General features: G+C 40.9%; 1 protein-coding gene across 1 annotated transcript in view; it reads left to right on the forward strand.

Moving 5' to 3' along the window:
- The first annotated feature begins 580 nt into the window (after window positions 1–580).
- Window positions 581–22,242, forward strand: part of agap3 (ArfGAP with GTPase domain, ankyrin repeat and PH domain 3) — a 145,624-nt gene continuing 123,962 nt past the window's right edge. The window contains exon 1 of the mRNA XM_023965328.2: window positions 581–1,446. Coding sequence (XP_023821096.1) covers window positions 1,083–1,446 — 364 coding nt within the window. The 5' untranslated portion in view covers window positions 581–1,082. The remainder of the gene's footprint in view (window positions 1,447–22,242) is intronic.

Raw genomic sequence — 22,242 nt, forward strand, 5'->3', positions numbered from 1 at the left:
CTTCTTCAGCTGTTGTTGCAATGGGCATTTTAGCCAGCAGAGGACTCTAGATCCTCTTTAATGGAGCCAAATCAAAAGCAGAATTGAATCCCAAGCCTGTAAGACATGTTGTGGTACCCTATTGGGCTTTGGACAAAAACTCATTTGGTTTGGATGTTCTGCTGTTTTTACGTTGTGTCCAGTAAGTTTTACCTGAAATAATTAAAAGAAAGTCATATCTTCAAGTTATAAAAATTCCCAACGGTTACCGTGTTATAGTTTTTGTTAAAAATGAATTTAAATACCAATAACATTTTGGAGCCAGTGGATAAAAATGGGTGCAAACGTGTAAGAATGGTTTCCTTAAGCCCTAAATGGAGTTCCCCCGTGCGCAACGAGAGTGGATTTTGATCATTAAACCAGCGGTTTGGATCATTTGGAGACAATCAAAAAGCAATAAACTGGCATCAAAAAATTAGAAGCTGATGATTTTGTGGTTTCATAGCATGCAGGTAGTTTATTGTGATGGTGCGCACGTTGCAACCCCCCCCCCCCCCCCCTAACAAATCCAATCACACCCTCCCCCATCTCAAGTACAGTTGCGTGATTGGTGACGTCGCAGCATGCGGAGGAGGGCTCTGGGCAGGGAACTCTATGACCAACGAGAACCAAACACAATTTGATTCCAGCGCAGAAACGACGCGTCCGCGGCGCAGGAGCACAGCGCCCCGCTGAACGCCCATTGTCTCCTTCAAACCGAGCGCGCAAGAAAAGCGCTTTTTCTTTTCTTCTTCTTCTTTTTTTTTTTTTTTTTAAACCAACAACGCGGTGAGGGAGGGCTGTCCAAGTGCAGTGCGGGTTTGTAAGACACACAAAAGGCCCTGGACAGATCTGGCCACTAACGGAAAATGAATCACAGTCAAGTTGTACAAATGTGAGCCGCGTTTCGTTGCGTTTGGAGACCGCCTTTTGACGCTTTTTGCGCCGAGCCTTTTTCCAAGAGCCAGAGCGGACCTCTTTGTTCCCATCGTCTGCTGAATCCCAGCCCGCACATCTGTGCCGCGTCCTCACAGACAGAGTTCTCCTCGAACACAAAACCGAGAATGAATTTCCAGTCCAACGTCCCAGTGTCCGGGATCTCTCCGCAGTCCCAGCCTGCCATGCCCACTCCAGGCACTGTCCCGACGCCCGTCCCAGTTCCCCAGTCCATCCCGTCCCAGTTCGGATCCGGATCGTCTGCGAGCTCGGGAGGCGGACAGTTTGGCTCGGGGACAGTTTCAGGCCAAGCCGCACAACCCGGCCCGGCCGGCTCGCAGTTTGTTCTGTCCAACTCAGCTGCCATCAGGGCAGAGATCCACCGGTTCGAGTCCGTCCACCCAAACATTTACGCAATCTACGACCTGATTGAGCGCATCGATGACCTGGCCCTGCAGAACCAAATCAGAGAGCATGTAATCTCCATCGAAGGTGAGTGGGCAGCTGCCACACGGGTGTGCACTGTGTGTGTGTTATTGTCTCTTAAGTGCCGAGGGACACGTGTTTATGCGCTTCTATATTTGAGGGTGGGGGTGGAGGGGTTCCTATTCCTCCTAACGCACACTCGGCAGTGTTATAGGCGCAGCCCAGTGTCAACAAGCACACTTGGAGCTCGGGTGGGGGGCGCAGCCCAGCTCATAGTCGTGTTCGTGGGTTGAATTGCAGCCTCACTCACTGCAGCCTGAGCTATTGTAACCTCCACCCTCCAAAATCTGCTGTGGAGTTGAACCTTTCATTGCAAACTGTGGGTGAAAGTGCTGCTCATGTGTCCTTTAAGGTGCCTAATGTTAAGTTGTGCGTTCTGTGTCCGCCGTCCACCCCCCTGCTCCAAATAAAGACAGGAAGAAGGATGCAGCTGTGCAGGAGCTTCCACGGGCATCATTGGATTTGTTATGAAAACCTCTCACTGGGTTTGTTTTTAATCACAGTGGAGGACCTAATGATGAGAGGATGACAGTGGAGCTGGGGACCACATCATTTGATAGCAGAGCAACATCTCAGCTCTGCAAGTCCGGAAGCCTCTCCCCTTGTGTTCCTTGTGATCTGGCCTTTGAGAAGCATTATCTCATCACTTAAGGCATTTAATTTGGAAATTTCTAGAAGCAATGTTGTTGTGCTGAGAAAACAGCTGTGAGACAGTGGTGGTCAAAGCCCATGAAATGTGCCTTGCTTTCAGAAGCACGTGACTCTCAGGGACGCAGGCATGTTTGCTCCGTAATCAAAGGGATGCAGATGTTTCATGATGTCTTGGTTTGGTTAGAAAACAGCTCATATGAATTGACATTATATCTGAGACAAAATTAAAAAAAAAGACAGACAAAAAAAACCCCCATTTAGGTCACGACTTCTCAAGGCAACCTTTTCATAACTGGTCCTTTTTAAACCCCCCCCCCCCCCCCCCAAGTGATTACATAATTTTGATTTTAAGGCTTTATTTTATCTCTCTAAAAGAAAACAATACAGCCTTTTGTGAGTTATCTTCCAGCTAACCTCTCTTTAAAAACCGTTATGGCTGACTCCTTTTATTTGATACAAATGTTTAGTCTGTGTTTTATGAAGAAAGAAGGAAACATTTGACCCCAAGGAAAATCAAAATAGATTTTCATTTCCCTATTGGCTGTTATGAGTTATAAAAAAAACTTTATTGTGTATCTTTTGTGCTTCCTTAAGCTTTTTATTTTAAATTATCCACTTTAGGGTGACCTCAAACAGATTTTTACCCTCTTAATACCCGGCGTCTACATGCATGGACATCGCATTTTGGGTTTTGTTACCCCAGTAGTTAATTCTGCTTTACTGGAGTCCTGTGAAATCGTGTGCAGAGGGTTAGCTCAAATATTAGCTCGGGTCTTGAGAGGTTAAATACCGTAAGTAGAAATGAGAAAATAATCCTAAAGTTATCATTTGCAGTCACACATGCATAAAAATTATGAAGGCCGACACACAACTTGGTGATTTGACATTTTTTATTGCGTTTGTGTTTCAGATTATGTTGATTTCAAAACATTTCTGTATCTTTTCATAGAGTGATCCTTTTATAAAGATTGTTTTGTTTCTGATTATGGATGTAGATTGCCAAACTGAGACTTTATTAGACAAAGTGTTGAGAAATTCTAACTACAAATTAGCTAAACCATAGAGATATTTTGCCCTGAACAAAAATCAAGCAGCTTGAAGCGGATCACAAAATCAAAAACATTTGAAAAAAGGTTTATTAAAAAAAAGTCTGCTTTTTCATTTAGTTAAAACTTCTTTTTAAACTGTTACTTCAACAGGCTGTGGAGAGTAGCAGACCTATCGTGACCTCTCTTCACCTGCAAATCTGTTCCTCTTCAGTCTTGCATCATTGCAGAGTGAGTTGCTAAGGAAACAGTGGCTCATGCATTTAGAAGAAGAAAGACTGAATAGAAAGTACGAATCTAAGTCCCATCGATATGAAGGTCTTGCTGTTCATTAATCAGACCCTTCCTTTCCTTTTTTTTCTTTTTTTCTACATATTTCACTTTGCAGATGCCTCTTTTAGCTCTCTTCATGATCTTGTTGATGATTATGGACAAATATAGAGTCTATTGGGATTATGAGAGGAAGACATCTTAAAATGACTTAAAATACACAAGCATACACCTTGACTCGGCCTGGAAACCTTCATGTCAGACAGTACAAACACTCAAGAGCGGCAGGGTGAAGCCAGCAGTTCAAACTCTTTACATTGAGCAGATGCTTTACAGCAGGACCCAGTAAACAGAACTGAAACCAAACATGTTTGTTGAGATCCTATAAACCAGAGGGGGACAACTAACTGTTGATTAATTGGATTTGGCAGGAACAGCCAGTCAATAACTGCGTTAGCAGGATGGTTGGAGCTCATGAATGACAAAAATCATAGTTTCAAAGTAAAACCAACAGATGGGGGACCAAAGACCCGCTACAGAGCTCCATTTGTCAATCAAACAAATCCCATTTAGTGTTATCTGCAGCACCATGCACTGAGCTCAGAATGGTGGGTTTTGTTTCACAAATGGTTATTAACAGAATCTTCAGGGGTAGTTTTCTTGATATTTATAAAACCTACGGTAGTTACCTTCAAGCTGTTTTTTTAGAACAATGTCATTGAAGCTGTTTGGAGATGTTAGGCTTCCTAACCAACATACAGAAGAGCAGCTCTTGTAGAGGATGGTTTTTTTTAATAGTTTCTACAAACTCAGACAAAATGCAAATCCTCAGTTTTCCCCTGATATTATCAGTACAGACTATTTTATCCTGCAACAGCTTCTTCTGACAGCCTTGCCTTTTTTTTAATACTAATAATTTATCTGAAGCTAAGAATCTCATTAAGTTGATGGAGTGATGATCTGTCCAGAGTTGTTTTTCGATGACCCTTAAAACATTAAAGCAGAAAAAGTAGGTGAAGGAATGAAAAAAAAAACCTTTATTGAATCAAGAGAGAAGTGGGTTTTTAAAGCTGAGATCTCCAACTGGGGATGAAGGTTTGATTTGTGCTGAAATTTTACTTGCATAAAAGTATAAATGAAATCTCAGAGACCTCAGCTGGGTTGCGTGATTTTGGCTAAACGTCCCTCTCTGATCAGCTATTTTCAAAGCATTCCCAGTGGCCTTTTAATTGTGATTATGCAATTTTTAGACAAAATTAAAAGAAAATCAGTTTTCCTGGACATAGTTTCTGCAGAGCGGCAAAGCAGTTCATTAGAGATTCACCGGAAAGTTGTGGGCGTGGAGTAATCGTTGACTCTATAAGTGAACTGCACAGAGTCAACCATCTCCCCTGGCGTTCCAAGCAGGAAGTGCCCGCTCGCTCCAAGAAGCCAAAATCCATAATATAGGGAAATAAACAGCTAAAATTCAGTCATTCTATTTAACAGAAAAAGCATTCTTTTTTATAAACATGTTCTTGAGAATCCCTATTTTTTTCACAATATTATTTCTTTATTGCAAGTTATTCAAGTTTTAAACTTGCCAATCAGATGCCTCAATAAAAGCATGTGGTGCCTGCTGGCCCCCACCTCAAACATTCAAAACGTTAGATTGATAGATTCCCCCGGGCCGGCTTTCAGTGATAGGGGGATGGACTTCCAACAAGCTCACTCCTCATTGGTGACAGTAGTTGCCAGAGAAACATTGATTTATACCGGCTTGGACCAATCAGTGCTTACTAACTTTGCCTGGTTCCCAATGGCGGCTGCTGTATTTAGCATATTTGGCAACTGAATTGGCTTCATTTGGTTGGAGCCGGAAGTATGCTGTCCTCTGTGGGTGACGTCACTCTGTCCAGTTCTCTTATACAGTCAAGTAACCTTGGCCTTCCTCTCCCTCGCTAAGAGCTCTTTGTTTACATGCTGTCTCAAACTTAAAACCTAAAATTACTGGTTTCCACCAAAATGTCGAACAATATAGGAGCTATTCAACCTCACAGTTTTGAACAGGATGCCAGCTCAGACCACAAAAACCAAGACGTACATGGATCTAGTCGTCTACCAATGGATGCATAAGAATGGAGCGGAGAGGGACGATTGTGACCCGACCATGTTAAATACATGTTAAACACCAAAAAGACCATTCTGATAGGAGTGGGTCTTTAAGGGTTCTGTTTTAGTTTAGGGAATAGTTCCACTCACTTACTTGGGAGTTAAATCTTTTTCTCTGCATGTTCTAACAGTTCAAATTGTTACTTTAATGTTTTAGCTTTTTGAGCATTTCAACATCTTGGGAAGGTTTTGCTGTTAAAGACAGTACAAGTGGTGGCCATAGTGGATCCCTAAGAGTGTTGCAAAGGTCAGGAATTATTTGGAAGGAAAAAGGTCACAAACTGTTTTAACACTTCCTGGCTTTTTGGCTCTATGGTGGAAACAAAACGCTGTGCATATATTTTCCTGACATTTTGTTAGGCCAAGCATTGTAATGTGTTTTATTGTTGCGATGGCATCTCAAGTGGTAAAAGGCAGTTTCCCAAATTTACCGATATTTAAGAGGGGTGCTTGGGATTTGAAGAAAGGGCTAATAAGCCTGCACAAAGGAACACAGTGTGTTGGAGGAGCTGTCGGGTTGACAAAGAGAGATGTAAAAGCACACAGATTGTAGCCTCAGAACTCTCCGTCGGCATTGTGTTGTACCTAAGCAGCTCCCTGGTACGCACTGCATCCCATCTCCTAAGAAGACGAGAAGCAAGAGTGCACATCTACTGATCACAAGGAGAGAATAATGAGACTTTTGCATATTTCTGTTGCTACAAAAGCAGGATTCCCATTGTTGGAACTGAGAAGATATGTCTTTGAAAATCTCCACCATGCAGTGCTTTCAGTTTTAGCAGTTCAGGATTCAAAGTGGTGGATCCAAAGCACTGATTAAATAGCATACAGTGATCTTGTAAAGACAGCCTGGGTTTGTGGAATTGTGAGTGGTAACAGTTTGAAGCTGGAGTTGTGTGTCAGTGTGTGTGTGTGTGTATGCGTGGTCTGAATTTGATTTAATGAACTGGACTGTGAGCCATCTGCGTCTGGAGAATGTTCCTTCTGGCAGGAGGATTCCTCACAATGTGCTCAGTAAATTCAAAGCTATCTGTGAAGATCGATTCGATGGAGTTGGAAATGTTTGTCAATATCCGCCTCTGTGTCATTCCACACCGCGGTCTGTCTGTGTATGTATTCATGTGTCAGGCTCATGTTTATAATGCAGCTTGTGTATGTATGTACCTTTGACTGTAAATGGGAACTGGACTGAATGACCCCCTCCCCCCCAGATGTTCCAAACAGGAAGTACCTGCTGGCTCCAAGAAGCCAAAATCCCATAGGCTTCTATAGAGAAATAAACAGTTATTACTACATCCAACTGTTTTTATTAATATATTCTTTTCACAATATTATTCTATGGTGCAAGTTATTCAATTTATAAACAAGCCAATCCGGTACCTCAAAATCTTGTTTGACAGATTTTGTGTAGTCCACTTTTCTAGTGGAGTGCGGCCTTCCAACGAGCTCACTCCTGATTGGCGAGAGTGGTTGCCTTAGCTACCGTCACAAACGCAACTGCTACCGCGTGATGGGAAATGTTCAAGGTTTCATGCTGCAGGCGGATTTTTTGGAAAATCATTGGCGTGGTCATGAATTTACATGGCAGGAGTCAGGCGGGGATGATGCCATTACAAAATCGGGCAACAGCTGCACTGCCACAGGGCGGTTGTAGCTGGATGACATGCTGGAAGCAGCCCTGATTGGATGACGCTTAAATGTCTTCGGACGGTGGCTGTCCATATCAAGTGCCATCAGCCACCTGGTAGCGGGCCATTCTGCTCCACTGGTCATTTGCAACTCAGATTTTCTTTTTCCTCTTGTCATGGGTGTTACTCTTTTTCAATGAGTAGTGCACCAAGCACCATTTTCTGTCTTCTTCATATTCTTCGCACCATGAACCAAAATCCGTCAACATGGAGGTCTCAGAGTCACAGACTTAGAAACGATGACCCAGCAAATCCAGATCCATTAGTACTTACCGATGAGGTCTGGCTCCAACATGGCAACGTCTTATAAATGGCGACTGAATTGGTTGGAGCAGGAAGTAAGCCATTTTCAATGGGTGACTGACATCACACTACGTACCAGCCGTGGTTCTTCTGAATAAATATCACTCAGACATCTTTATTTTAAGATGAGATAAAGAAGAAAAAATGTAATAATTTTTTGATTAATACATCTATTGACAAACTGCTTGAGCAAAATCAGCTTGGTGTGTGTGTTTGCAGCACATGCACTTTGATCCCGGCATAAAGAGTGGTTGACTAGCCCCGTAAAGTGGAAATGTCAGATAATTCATGGCTCTCAGCTTGACTTGCAAAATGCCTGTTTGCTGTGAGAAAAGGTTAGCAGTTTAGTCCTCAGTTTCTCTACGAGATAAATTGTTTGGAGGGAACTCGGGTGTCTCCACTTTGTTCCCCTCATGATTTTGTGATGATTTTCTTTTTGCTCTGCTGATTAGGGGTTTGCTGGTTTGGCTAATTTCAGTTGCTGATTGAACACATCTGATTCAGGTAAAGAGAAATAAGACTAGCTAGAAAATAAAAACTATGGGAGCTTAAAAAAACACATTTAGATTGTGCTCTGTCCTTAAAATGTTACCAAAATAAAAGCATTTTTTAATTAAAATCTTTTACTTTTAAAATAAAAAAAGAAAATTCCAACCTCTGGATAACTATTTGCATTTTTTTCTATGCAGTCTGTCAAGTTTAAGGCAAAATCAAGGTGTCTGACTTTTTCTTTTTTGTATAAATGTGTGTCTAACCTTTAGCCAGCAACTAACTGTGAAGCTGTCACTGTCCCACCGTGTTGTATACACTGCTGCATGTCCTGCAGGCAGTCCGGTGAGATTTGTAAACACTCTTGCAGAGAGGCCTGTTCCAGAGAGCAGCCCTAACACACTGAGGCCAACCCTGAACTCTGTTCAGCACACGATCCCTCATTAGGGGAAGGCCCGTGCCATGATTCACAAAGACCAAATAAAATGGGGCTGCCCCCGTTTCAATTTGTGAAAAAATTTACATGAATACGAGCCAAATTCTTTATTATTTATTTGCCTTTGAACTAATTACGAAAGTTTTATTTAACATAGTAAATTAACAAACAAATACACTCAAGTTGAATAATGGTGTTAACAAAAGAGCAGCAACAGATCAGAGTGACTTTACTGGAAGCTTTTATACAAGTCCACCATTTGTGCAGTTTGGGTTTGCCAAAGGTCTTAATTGAGACCGAGGCTGGGATTTGAACCCCTCACCAACCAACTAAACACAGAAAAGAGGGGTTTAATCAAACCAGCTAAAACATAAAGGGCTAAACTATTTTAAAATAACATGGAGGAAATTAAACGAGTTCCCTGCATCACACCAGCCCATGGAAGGCCCGATGAGTTGGCCTTTGTAGTTGACTCACCTGGACTGTTGGCCACACCCTTTGCCCCCTGACGAGCACATGCTGATGAGAGACAAACGGAAAACTCTGCAGACGATAACCACGGTTTAATATGAGAACGGCGTCTAACATTATCCAATTAAATACCAAAGCATAACTAAACAAAGGATGTTTTAATTCATGTGTAGGAAGACATTAAATTGATGAACAGAGTATGAAAATGTAAGAAGCCACTGAGCAGAGTAAGCTTATAGCCTGACATCACCATGGTAACAGCCTCAGGAGTTCACCTTCTCCCAGGCCTTTTTGGAGCTGACCCTTTCAAACAGCTTGTTTGTATCGTGCCTTAACACGACCACAGTCAAATGAAGTGCCGTACATTAAACAGCAGAGCTACAGAAACATGTAAACATTCTGTGATGATCACATTTTTACCTCAGTCAAGAATTTATTTCTTTATGTTTCACAGATCTTTATAATCTTTTATTATAAATTGCATGGATCTGTTTCCCAGGTTGATTTTCCTCATTACCAACTCCACCAAGGTGAGGTGCATTTACATGTTTTCATGGATATTTATGAAAAGTACATAAAATAAAAAAATACGTTTGTCATTTCTTTATATTGATGTTCAAAATAAACATGTAGAGGATCTGAAATGGTCTAAAATATCGAGCCAGATGGAACAAAAATAACATTTAAAAATGGATCTACCCTATTTCTGCTTAGTTAAACCATCTCAGATTTCCACCAAAAATGTTTTACATGAAATCTTTTCTAAGCATTTGGATCCAAAAAGGTTGTGTTTGATGGATCTAACAACCATCTGGATCGGGCGCAGTCTGAAAAAGCAGCCGCTTCCTGCTTGTTGGAATTCAGAGGCTGAGACCGGATTAAGCTGAGAAATATCTTTGCATGTTTTTATAGAAAACCAAATAACGTTCAATACATTTGATTGACAGATTATTCTAAGATAGTTTTTAAGTGGCTTCCAACAAGTTAATTCCTGATTGGCAAGAAGGGTTGCCATAGAAATGAATATGAAGACCGACACGGACCAATCACGGAATACTGACAATTTACAGTTCAAACCTGGCGCCGTCCGACGATTGAATTGACTTCATTTGCTTGGAGTTAGAAGTAAGTTTTTTTTACGTGGGTGAAGTCACACTAACTGCGCCCAGTTCTCCAAAGCAGTCAATGACTGGTCCTAAAATAAGAAAATAAAGCTGCAAATGAGAATTGTAGGCACCTTTTAATTAATATATGTTCATAACTAAAGCAAATAAAGACATTTCTTTTGTTTAATTGTAGTTGAGAACAGAAAACATAAATACACGGTCTAACACAAAGCTCTCTGTTGGAAGACAGGAGGTTGTAGGTGGAAAAAGCTGCTGTGTTCTGTCTCATCTCAGAGGTCGATAACACCGCCGTCGGGTCTGGGTATGTGGTATAACATCCGGCTCAGAAAAGCTCTCACATCAGGTGCACAAATGGGATTTGAGAGTTTTTTTTCTTTCTTTCTGATATTCACTTTAAAATAATAGCAGCCGCTTTATTTTTCATCTGCAGCAGCCAAAGCACCTCTATGTTGTGTCTGGAACTTATTGCATCCCAGCCGTGTTCAAGCCTGAGGAGCAATTTTGAGAGCACCAACATTAAGTTTGCGTGGCGCTTCTTTTCTAAAGTGCAGTGGTGAGTTTGACCCCCGCCTCCCCGACAGATGTTCCCCACTCAACAGGATTATGAAGGCTCTGTTTGTGCTCATCTTCAACTTGTTTGCATCTTCGGATGGTTCCTCTGAACCCCGCTGTAATTAGTCCTAACGCCACTCATGACATTTGACTGCAGGTCAGCAGAGAGGCGCTGAACCTCCGAGCTGTAAACAGAGCCGCCATCTGATGGCCCGGGGTGGTGGGGGGTCTGCAGGGTCAGAACGCCGTTTCTGTGTCCCTCCTCTCTCTGCTGCCGCACCACAATATCAGCTTATTGAATGCAACACAGCAGAATGCCCTCCATTGTGCCCTGGAAACAAAGGCGCCCTCTCTTCTGATGACGGACAGCTATTTTTTTGTGTGTTGCGAACGCGAAAGCGTGGGGAAAGCCGGTCAGAAAAGTTTAGAGTGGACTCATCCTCATCTCTCACTGGTGGAAAGTGAAGGCCTGTTTTTCAGCTCACAAGCTCCCTGTTGGAGGTTTTGATTGAAGGGAAAACCCATTCAAAAGAGCAGATTTACTGATTAAAATAAATTAAAATATTTAAGTAAATAATGACTTAAAAGACCCTCACAGATAAAAAATTGTGTTTTCTTATTACATATTTTTAATATGAAGGACATAGATAAAGAAAATTATGATTAAAATCGCAGAGGAAAAAGAAGCAGATGAAAAAAATGTCGTTTGCAAAAGAGTTTCTTTGTGATGTAGAAAATACGCTGCTCCATTCTGATGCATCCACTTGCAGACAAATAGATCCATGTATGTCTTTTCTTGTTTTCTGCGTCCGAGCTGGCATCTGGCTCAAAACTGCAGCACCAAATTTTTGTTGCACTGACAATGTTAGGTTGGAGGTCTTGAGAGCTGTAAGCTAGCAGGGGAGAGTGTAAACAGAGAGCTCTCGGTAATGGGAAGGAGGTCGGTGTGCCAACAGTCCTGCCCACAACTCGAAGCAAATTTCTAATGAACTGTTGCCGCTCTGCAGAAACTATGTCCTAGAAAATGACAGGTTTTGGCTAAAAAATGGTATAATTATAATTGAAAGACCACTGAGAGCATTTTAAAGTAGCTCAAAAGATGATCAGAGTGGGACTTGAAAAGAAAGTAAAAAGGTTGTTATTTATCAAATTTAAGGAATTATTGCACAAGTCAGGGTCCACTCCCCACTATGCAGACAATTTCAGATTTTAACAAAATTCATAATAAAGTTAACAACTTGTTGAGACTTTTGGGACTAAAGGAAATTAATTTTGTTTGATATATTCCAGAAGCGTAACTAATTATCTCTAATTATGATTGATTCTAATATCATGTTTTGAGGCTATTTGCTCTGTGATTCTTCATCTTGCTGAAACTCGAAATGACTGTGTGCCCTCATTATGCTTGTAAAATTAACTTACTGCAGAGAATCCTTTAAAAAATAAAAGAAACAATCAATGTGCCTCTAGCATTAATCAAGAAAAATATGCCAGACATTTCTAAAACTGCTCACCGTCCTTTTGGAATGAACTCTTTTTATCACTGTCTCAATTTGCTTGAAATTTTAAGGTGTTATTAAGGTAAATTGGCCTCTTCTTTTTTTTTTTAGCTTGTGTATCCGCCATGTCCTATGGTGGAAGTGCTCATGTTTCCTGCCAGTGGGGTAGTGCTGGAAGCAGATGGCTGCTGACAGAGGAAGGGGTTTGGAAAGCATTGAGTGAGCAACAGATGGAAAGGCACATATGCCTCCAAGTCCCCTCAGCTTGCCAGCAGTCCCGTGACAAACTGTGGGAAGATTCTGGCCTCAACCAGGTTGGGGATGGATGGATGGAGCTGAAGAATGAAGTGTCCCTACTATGCACACAGAAATCTGTGTCCAGTTTGTCCCTGGAAATCGGATCTTCTGGAGAATTCCCATCAAACATAATTGAATTTTGCCACTTCAGCAAAACTCTTAAAGTTGTGGTCTTGCTTTGGTCGTCACATGCTTCAGGAAATGAAACTCATTTGGCTTTTTGTTTTTGAGGAAAAACGCCTTACAGGGACTTTTTTGTCCCCAAGGGAGCCTCCAAGTGGAAAAATCATGGAGAAAGGAAGTTTGTGAGGCCACGGATCTGCTTGTGCAACGACACACAACGCTGATGGAAGAAAACATCACTCTTTGTCCTAAAAAGCCTTGAAAATAGGAATGTGAAGACAAGTTAAATTTTAATATTATTCTCCAAATACTGCAGCGATATGTCCTCTTTTTTCTGTGTCTTTATTTAAAGACACCGTCAAGAAAAAAGGCAGTTTTTACTATTTACTGTAAATGAGAATTGTGCCGAGGAAGTGCGATGTCATCCACAGAAAATGGGTTACTCCGGCTCCAAATGATAATATACATAATAATAATAATAATAATAATAATAAACTTTATTTATATAGCCCTTTTCGAAATCAAGATTGTGCTTTACAATTATAATGAGACAAAATCAGGATTACAGAACAAAGAAATAAACACAATCAATAAAATAAATAAAATCAATGAAATCAATAAAGTCAAATGTTTAAATTTAAGAACCAGTAAAATAATTAAAACTACAGCTATAGAGGTGGGTTTTTTAAAAGAGATTTAAATACTGGCAGGGACTCGGCGAGCCTGATCTCTATAGGGAGACTCTTGCAGAGTGTTGGGGCTCTTATAGCAAATGCCCTGTGTGTGTAGAGTGCGTTACAATAGTCCAAACGGGAAAAAATTAAAGCGTGAATCACCATCTCAAGACATTTTTTTGAAAGGAGATGGGTTATCCTGTATAACCTATGTATTTGCCAGAAACAAGATTTGACCACCGATTTAACACGGGTCTCCAAATTCAAACTAGTATCAAATATCACCCCCAGATTTCTGCAGCTTGAAGACACATTGTTAGACAGAGACTCCAATTTCTGAGCCACACCATTTCGGGCCTCAACTGAACCAAAAATAATTACGTCAGTTTTGTCCATATTCAACTGCAGAAAATTCGGGCCATTGACGTGGGTCTTTAAAGCTCAGTTGTGACCCCCTTTTAGATAACAAACTTACCAGAAGTATGTTTGTTATGTTAACCCGTTTCACTGACAGGCACCATTTTGGCTCAAAAGAGAAATGAAAGTATTTCCTATTGTTTTGAACTCACGATAGGCTCACATATTTTGGATTCTGCTCCGTGACAACACTGAGAGAAGAATAAACTGCATATTTGATTTTGGATTATCCCACCTGTTCATTGTCATCACTGTAAACTGGGATTAGATATTGGACCCTTGTTGCGGTCATGTCAGTGCAGCTTGTTCAACATGTACCAGCTGGGCTTTATCACCTCGGTCTTACATTCCTTTGGTGGATGTCATTGTTTTGATGGTGTTTCGACATGTCCTCTGGCCTTGTGTTCAGTCTTTAGAGCTCAGTCAGAAAACAGGCCATTTGCCTCCTTTCATGTTTATTTGCTGTCGGCTGGGACAGCTCTGCCTGTGATACATTTCACAGAGAAAATCTGCAAAAGCTTCAGTGCACATTTGGCTCTCATAAAGTGTTTTTATTTTTTATTTTTTTTAAAGCAGTGCTGGAGCATCTGTTACCCAGTTTAATTCCAGATCAACACTGGTATTCTGATCACTTTTTTTTATTGTGAATCATAACTAAAAAGTCTGCAGATGCTGCTGTTCAGGGATGCTTTATTCTGTGGGAATAGATGCAGAGGAAGTGGAATGTGACCCCACATTTGATGTTTATACCCCTATTTCCTGCTTTCCCCAACTGGAATAAGCTTGAGTTGTTCCACTGCTCATCCCCAGTGGCCATGATCCTTGACTGAAGTCATGTGGTGCAGTATGTGAACTGCATGTACTACAGCCCCACTTGGAACGCAGTCAGTGTTCCCAGTTTGGGCCCAACAACTGGAGGGGTTTTCGGATTGGCATCTGTTAGCAGGAAAGCTCACAAAGAGATGAGCTTTTTTCAAAACGTTATGTTTGAAATATTACACGTTAAAAGGTTCACAAATATTCAATCAGGTGGAATTTAATTGAGCTAAGCATTAGGAGCTTATTTAAGCTATTTAAAGTTTTTAAAGACCCAACGAATAGAGTTTGAAGACCAGCTCCAATCATCTTTTGAGTAGTTGGAAAAGTTTTCCTAGATGTTCTTCAGTTATGATTAAACTGCCATAGTTTCTGCAGAGCAACAGTTGTTCATTGTAAATTCTCTTTTGGGGTAAACAGACATTAAACAAAGAAACGTCCTATGTTTTTTCTTTATTAACTAAATCTAAAGGTACAAGTCCCAAATTAAACAAGGAAAAGGATTTTAAAGTGAACAAGTTGTGCACAATCTGTCTTTTAGTTTAGTCCATCAATATTGTGTTTGGCTTTTAGGATGAAAGAAAGATCGTTAAATGTCCTCCTTTTAATTTTGTTAATGTTATGAGAAGGTGATGGTAGAAATCTCATCTTTGTACCCATCAAGGCATCGTCATTGATAGACATACAGGTTTTGGACCAACATGTACTTTTAGTAGAGAAAACTCCCAATTTAGAAGAACTTTTTTGTTTCAACAAGACATTAAAATCTAATTTGCTTCAGGCATCACAGCAGAATAGCTCTGCGGTAAAAGGGTTTGCCTAATGAGCTGGTGAACCTCCAGACTAGCCTGGACCAGAGGTTATGCAATAAAAATCATTATAAAATCATTATAAAAAGAAAAAAAAAGGCTTTTGATGAATAAACTAAAGCTTATTTATCAAAGCATTGTGGGATATTGTAAAAACTATGCACAGCTAAGTATTTTATTTTCCAGAATAGGCAGCATTCTGCTAAATCCTTCATGTTGAGGGATGCAGATAAAGGCCCACAGTGCAGCATGAGGTTCCTAATAACAGCAACATTCATACATGAGAGCTCAACCTTCTAGAACTGCAAAATATCCTTGGCAGCTGATCAACTAGACCCCCAAAAATGTTTTTTTTATGATGACATAAAGAAAAACTTGATTTATATTTGTTTCAAGAATGTTTTTGTTTGAAAAGCAGTTATTGTAATAAATATTTTTGCACAAATCTTTGGTCACTTAAAGTTGGGGAGTGGTGTTTGATTGAATCTTGCATTTATTTCTCATGTGATGTAATCCTGTTTTAATATGGAGCCATTTTTTGTGCCATTATTCTAAGTGCAACACTCATCCTTTTGGGGATAAAATTTAAAAAATGTAGTGTGATTAAAAAAATGAGTTTGCACTGGAAACAGAAAAATGCGCTTGAAACTTATAAATATGTGCAAACAAAATAATTTTCACTCAAGAAAGGTTGTCTCACTTCTGTCCTTGAAGTGGAGCAGGGCACCGCATTACAAAAGCCAGCCAATCACAGAAATGGACATGAAGATTGATGCTGATTGGTCAGCAATTCTGACCAATGAGCATATTTTTGAGTTTAATCGCATTGTTCTGTTTCAAGTGCCACATTATTTTTTGAGCACACAAAATTTGTAAAGTTTTGCACTTAGAACAGTGAGTGTTGCGCTTGGAATAATGGTACCAAAATCACTCCGTAGTTTCAGACGTAAATGTGGACTGAATAAAAACAGTACTTTATGAATCTTAACATCCTAAACATCTGCATCTCAAAAATCTCAGATTTCAAGCCCTGATGCCATGACTCAACCTCAAGACAACGTCATCTAGATAAATGAGAACCTTCACCGACATAGATCTTAAACAGGTTTTCTAAAAATGCCTGATTAAACATCTTTTATACATTTTTCTCATCATTTTCAGAACTTTAGATTTTAGGTGTTTACTATTGTTTATACCAGTATCATTCTTGGCATTTCATGTTTCCTTAGGGTCGTGTCACACAGCCACTTCGTACATTTTGCGCATTTTCCATTTAAGAAATTTCGTAGTTTTATGATTCATGCGCGATTTATAAGTGTGGCGTTCTTCATTTGTCGATGTGCGCAGATATCCGTTGAGGCTTTCGGCCCTTGAGTGAATTTTGACCGGTTAGAAATTACGCCGTTTTTTACGTAGTTTATACACAATTACTTCGTTAATCTTACACAATTGTGCGTGAGTTTTGTGAGATGCTTAAGCAAATTTGTGGCTTTCCTTGATGTTCCACATATGTCTAATGGACTTTCATGCATGTACCACCAATGTATAATTTTTATATCGCGATTTGAACATATCACGTTCAAATAATGTAAGTGAGAAAGGACTTGCGTATAAACAGTGCAATAATCACGTGCCGTGCATCATGTAGATTTACGTGTTCTTTGGGTGCTTTATTCATACTTTTTCTTGGTCTTAACGTGGTTCATTCATGATACATCTGTGAAAATCCCTCCTTTTCCACATGTTTTCATGTATGACCAATTTTCGTCCATGCAATTCGCACAAACTGTGCACAGTGACTGTGTGACACGGCCTTTAGAGGATCATTTTTGCCTAAATTGAACAAAAATCCTAAATAGGATGCATGTCTTGCACTTCAGAGGCCATAATTGCCATGCTTTCAGCTTCTGGAGGGCTAAATGGTTGACCTCTTTGCATGTTAGTTCTTGATGCTTTGCTTGTTGCCGTATTTTGTGCATAAATCATGGAAAATGGTGTGTGGAGATTTGACCTGTGATATGAGGAACAGGGTTCTGGCAGAGTAGCAGCAATTTTAATGAGTCAAGCCAAATTATAGGCAACATAATGTAACATAACGACCAAACATCAGATGGAGAAAGGGAGCAAAAGTCGTCCGTAAAGTCTTTTTTTTAATCGCCTGGCAGTTAGAAGTGATGTTACTATGGAGATTTGGAAAGGAAAAAAGGATAGCAGAATGCTACAGCGGTAGCAGAGCACCATTTGTTCCCCTATTGAAAAATGCAGTGTTTCTGATGCGAGACGCTGCTGTAAACGGAGTGGCTGGGTCTTCCTGTTGGTGAAGAGATGCTCTGCCCGTTTGAAAGGAGCTGATCAGCGTCTTCCTTGGGGCGGTGGCGGTGCCGCTTCACTCTGGATGATGAGATTTTCCTCCTTGAGGAGTCTGGCGTGAAAAGTGCATCGTTCAGCAACCTCAGCAGATGAGCTCTCGCTCAGTTCAGTGTTTGTGTGCCGGAAAAAAGAGGTCTTAAATAAAACACAGTACAGCTAAAAAGGAAGAATTATGACACTCGTGTTGCCTCACATCCAGCACATCCGACGGTGCTCTTGGGCCCAGTCTGCTGTGAAATTGGCCCAACTGGTATCTAGAGATGGATGCTGCTGCAGTATGAAAGCACAGTGAGCTATTTGTATCCATTCTGTAAGACATTGACAAGACGCAATTTAGTTTCTCAACAGCACTTGTTTGGGGGGCTTTGTGTATTTGGGGGAAAAAAAGTGAATATTTTACATTTAGAGTCCGCCTTTCAGGCATTTTTTAATAGTGTCCATTTGGGTTTTTGGCTGCAGAAGAGTCCAAAGAAGGTGTCTTTTGTTGTAGGAGAATTGGGCATAAAATGTAGGTCTGCCCTAGAAAGGCTTGGCAACTCGTTGCTGTTCAGATGAACTCAAAGCCGCTCTCTCTGTTCTCACCATAAAGCAAATGTTCCTCTGGTCTCTTCATGTCAGTGGAGCTCTAGGACTCTACCTTTAGTGGGCTTTGAAAACAAATCATTTGGTCAGACCTACACTGGTGGATATTCAAATGTCACGTTTTGAGAAATTCCACTCGACTGAAATCTGGGGTTTTTGTGTCGCACACTCACAGGGGTCGTTTGGCATCAAAAGACCTGCCCCCCAGTCCTGAATGGAGTTTTCAGGTTGACATATTAGAACGCGGACGGTAAAACTAATTTTTGGTGATGAATCTCCGTTCTCGGCTGGGTGCTGTGCAGATCTGCTGGTGCACGGGTAGGCAGTGGCATGTGTTATGCAACACAAGTAGGTGGCTGGAGCAGCTCTGTGGAAGAGTGTGTTTGTGCGTTTTGTGTGTGAATTTTCCCCACGCACACACACACACACAAACATAGTTCTCCCAACCTAGATAGGTGGTTGCTTCTGAAACTACTTGAGGAGATGGTGGCAGATTTCAGAGGGGTCAGGAACTGAGCTTGTCCTGTTTAGGAATCCTCTCAATAATACTTGTAAGAAGGAGGTAAACCAATGCTGTCTCCGTTGTATTGCACATATTTTGGTCTTTAATTACGATTATGGCATTTTTAGGCAAAATAAAAAAAGCCTGTTTTGTTTTATTGGACAAAGTTTTTGAAGAGCTGCAAGAGTTCATTAGAAATTCAGCTTTGAGGTGAGTTGGACTGTTGGTAAGGAGTAAGCCCGCCCCTGATTACCGAAATCCATCTGTTTACACTCTCTCCCGCTAGCTTACGGCCCCTCACAATCCCAACCTAACATTACCGTGGCAACAAAAATGACGGCCGATTTTGAAGCTATCCAGCCATACAGTTTTGGTCCAGATACCAGCTCAGACGAGGAAAACGAAGACGTACTTGGATCTATTTTTCTGCAGAATGGGGCGGTGCAGGAAGCTTGTGGGCCCGCCTATTGTAGCACCTACATCACTGCTACAAACGGCAAATGGCATTTTTTTGTCTGCATCTAATTCACAAGGATTTGTATACAGTAATACTCAGAAATGCAACTTTAAGGTCCGTACACACCGGGACGAATATTCGCCAGGCGTTATTCGCCAGCGTTTTTCGCCACGTTTTTTGTGTTCACACCCAGGCGATTTTCGCTGACGATGAGCCGAGCGAACATGCAATTTCATTCCCTGACATTAGATGGCGCTTAATGTAAATAGAAATACTCCTGTACACAAGGTGGCGCTGCGCAACTTTAGGCTTCTTAAAGTCGCTTTTCACTCAGAAGAAGAGAGCAAGTATTTACGCGCTAGTCAGAATCATACAAAGAAAACATGAATATTTCAAGCACCAGTGGCTCCAACAGGTGCTTGGTTCGGGGATATTTTAGAATGTCCGTCATTATTTCTTCGCTGCTGTGTAGATGCAACTCGGCGTCTATCTTCTTCGCTGGTATGTGTGCTCAGCAAGGCAGTTTTGTGTTTGAGCGCCCCCAAGTTGTGTTTTACTGTAACTTCAGAAGCTCCAGACACGTGTGCAAAAGCGGCATTGTCATTGGTCGAATAGATTTCGACGCGACGCGTCGAAAAAAAAAAAACGAACCCGAGGCGTTTTTGTTTTTTTTGACGCTTTGACGCGTGGCGTTTTTTCGCGTCGGTGTGCACACTCACATTGGTGCCCTTTGTTTAGTCACGAGGCGTTAAACGTCGGCGAAAATCGCCGGCGAAATTCGTCCCGGTGTGAACGGGCCTTTAAGCCTAAATTTCTTTACATATGTTCTCCATCGTGAGAAAAATGCTACAAGAACTTTTTAAAAACACAAAAAATACTTTTTTTTTTTTTTTATTAGAGTGCATCCTTTAGTTTGGATTTGGTGAAGATGCATGCCAACTTATGTCACTCCCTGTTGACCCAAATCATTTTGTAGCTGTTCCAGCATCAGATATGCTTCTTTTTTGACATAGAGGGGATTAATTCGGTGATACAAGGTCAGATAAAAGACCAAATGTGTAGTTTGGTGTGATTTCAGACTGATGCTACAGTGTCAGAGGAAGTGGTCTAGGCTCATAAGACGGGTTTTTCATCTGATGAATTTTTATTTTTATTGTGTCTGTGTTTCTGTTCACTTCTGTAATTGGCCGCTGACTCTCCACACATGGACGTGACCTCAGGAAAATCTGAGATATTATTACACAACGACTGTGTGAATCAGCCGTCATCCTGATGAGTCACTGAACCTTCTCTGCGTAACGCAGCACCTTCGTCGAGTGTGACTCAACGACATGAATTGTTGCTGAGAAATCCAAAAAAGAAAAGGTGGCTGCTGACCTCAATTTATGGGGCATAATAAGAAAAAAGGAGATTTTCCTAAAATGTCTGCAGTTTTTCTTTAAGATCTTCTTTGAAAATACAACAGGAATCCATCCACTTATTTCCATTGAATTAAGGAATTTAGAATTATTTGTGCCTTTCATCAGATTTTTGTGGTTTTGGTCTAAAATAAACGAGTTTATTGAAGGTCAGTTCAGCTTCTTTTAAGCAGATGACTCTCATCTACATCCCCTGTAGGGGATAAACCAAGACGAAGAACTCAAAAGTGAGTGCTGACACCGTCTGTCTAAACTCAACAAGGAACATCTGAGATTTGATTGGATATCAGGACATTAAACAGGAAGGTTGTTTGATATTACGTCCCGTCAAAAGATTAAGCCGAGGGCTTTGGTTTGAGGTTTTTATGTAACGCTGCTGTTCAAACCACTGCTGACACCACATCAAACACTGTGTGCAAGGACAGACTTGATCTACCAGCATTATTGGTATAACAAGACAAATCCTATGGATTTTGTAAAAATATTATATCAATCAGTTATGGATTCATTATGGTTTAAATATGTTAACAAACAAGTAAGTTAAGTACAAATGTTTTTTTAGTAATATCAGGAGTTAAACTAGAGATGCTCTATGGCTGTTGTCAGTGGTATTTTCTTTAAAATAGACAGCTGTGAACGTTTTTTGTGTTGTATTCAGTTAATAGTTATTGATCGCTTGATAATAATTTTACATCTTGTAATTTTATTGGGAGTTAAAAAAAAAGAAATACAAAGGTTGTCACACTTTGCAAAAATTATACCACACACAATTTCTTACCATTACCTTTATGGTGCTGTTACAGTATAAGAGTGTTTTTGTGTTTATTTTTCCGGAATATTCAAGGTTTTTGCAAAAAAAACAAAAAGTGTAAGATATGTGATTAGGGGATATACTTTAAGCCACCTGTTGTTGCGGTACAAACTGGCTAAATCCTAAACACGGACCGCATGAAATATCAATGTCATAGACCCTTGGTGAGCCCGTAGAACCAAAATGTTCGTGCTCATATATATATATAAAAAACAAAACAGGTTATTGGCCGGTAGTTGGATGAGACTGCACCCTTTGAGGGATCCTTCTGGATCAGGATCGTTCGCCCTTCCGTTAGCCATTCGGGGTGAGTCCCATCTCTTAGCAGCTGGTTCATTTGTGCTGCCAGGCGCTCGTGGAGTGCGGTAAGCTTCTTTAGCCAGTAGGCATGTATCATGTAAGGGCCCGGTGCTGTCCAGTTCTTCATACCTGAGACTCTTTCTTGGATGTCTGCCACTGTGATGGTTACTGGATTCTGTTCAGGGAGGTTGCTATGTTCTTTTCTCAGAGAGACCAGCCACTGGGCATTGCTGTTGTGTACTGCCTCTTTCTCCCATATACTTTTCAAGTACTGTTCAGTTTCCAGCCTTGCTCGGTCTGCTCATCTATTTTGACCCTGCCACTGAGCGTACACTTTCGCAGGTTGAGTTGCGAACAGCCTGTTTATTCATCTGGCTTCATTGTCTCTTGTGTACCTCTTTAGGCGGCTGCTCAAGGCTATGAGCCTTTGTTTGGCAGTTTCCAGTGCTTCAGGTATGGGCATCTGGCTGTTTCTCTTAGGTACTTGCTCTTGCTTCTCATTGAATCTCTTTGAGCCTCTGTCAGCTTACTCACATCCTTCCG

The sequence above is a fragment of the Oryzias latipes genome, chromosome 17 (assembly GCF_053564925.1).
Source record: "Oryzias latipes strain Hd-rR chromosome 17, Olatipes_Hd-rR_3.1".
Taxonomy (NCBI): Eukaryota; Metazoa; Chordata; class Actinopteri; order Beloniformes; family Adrianichthyidae; genus Oryzias; species Oryzias latipes.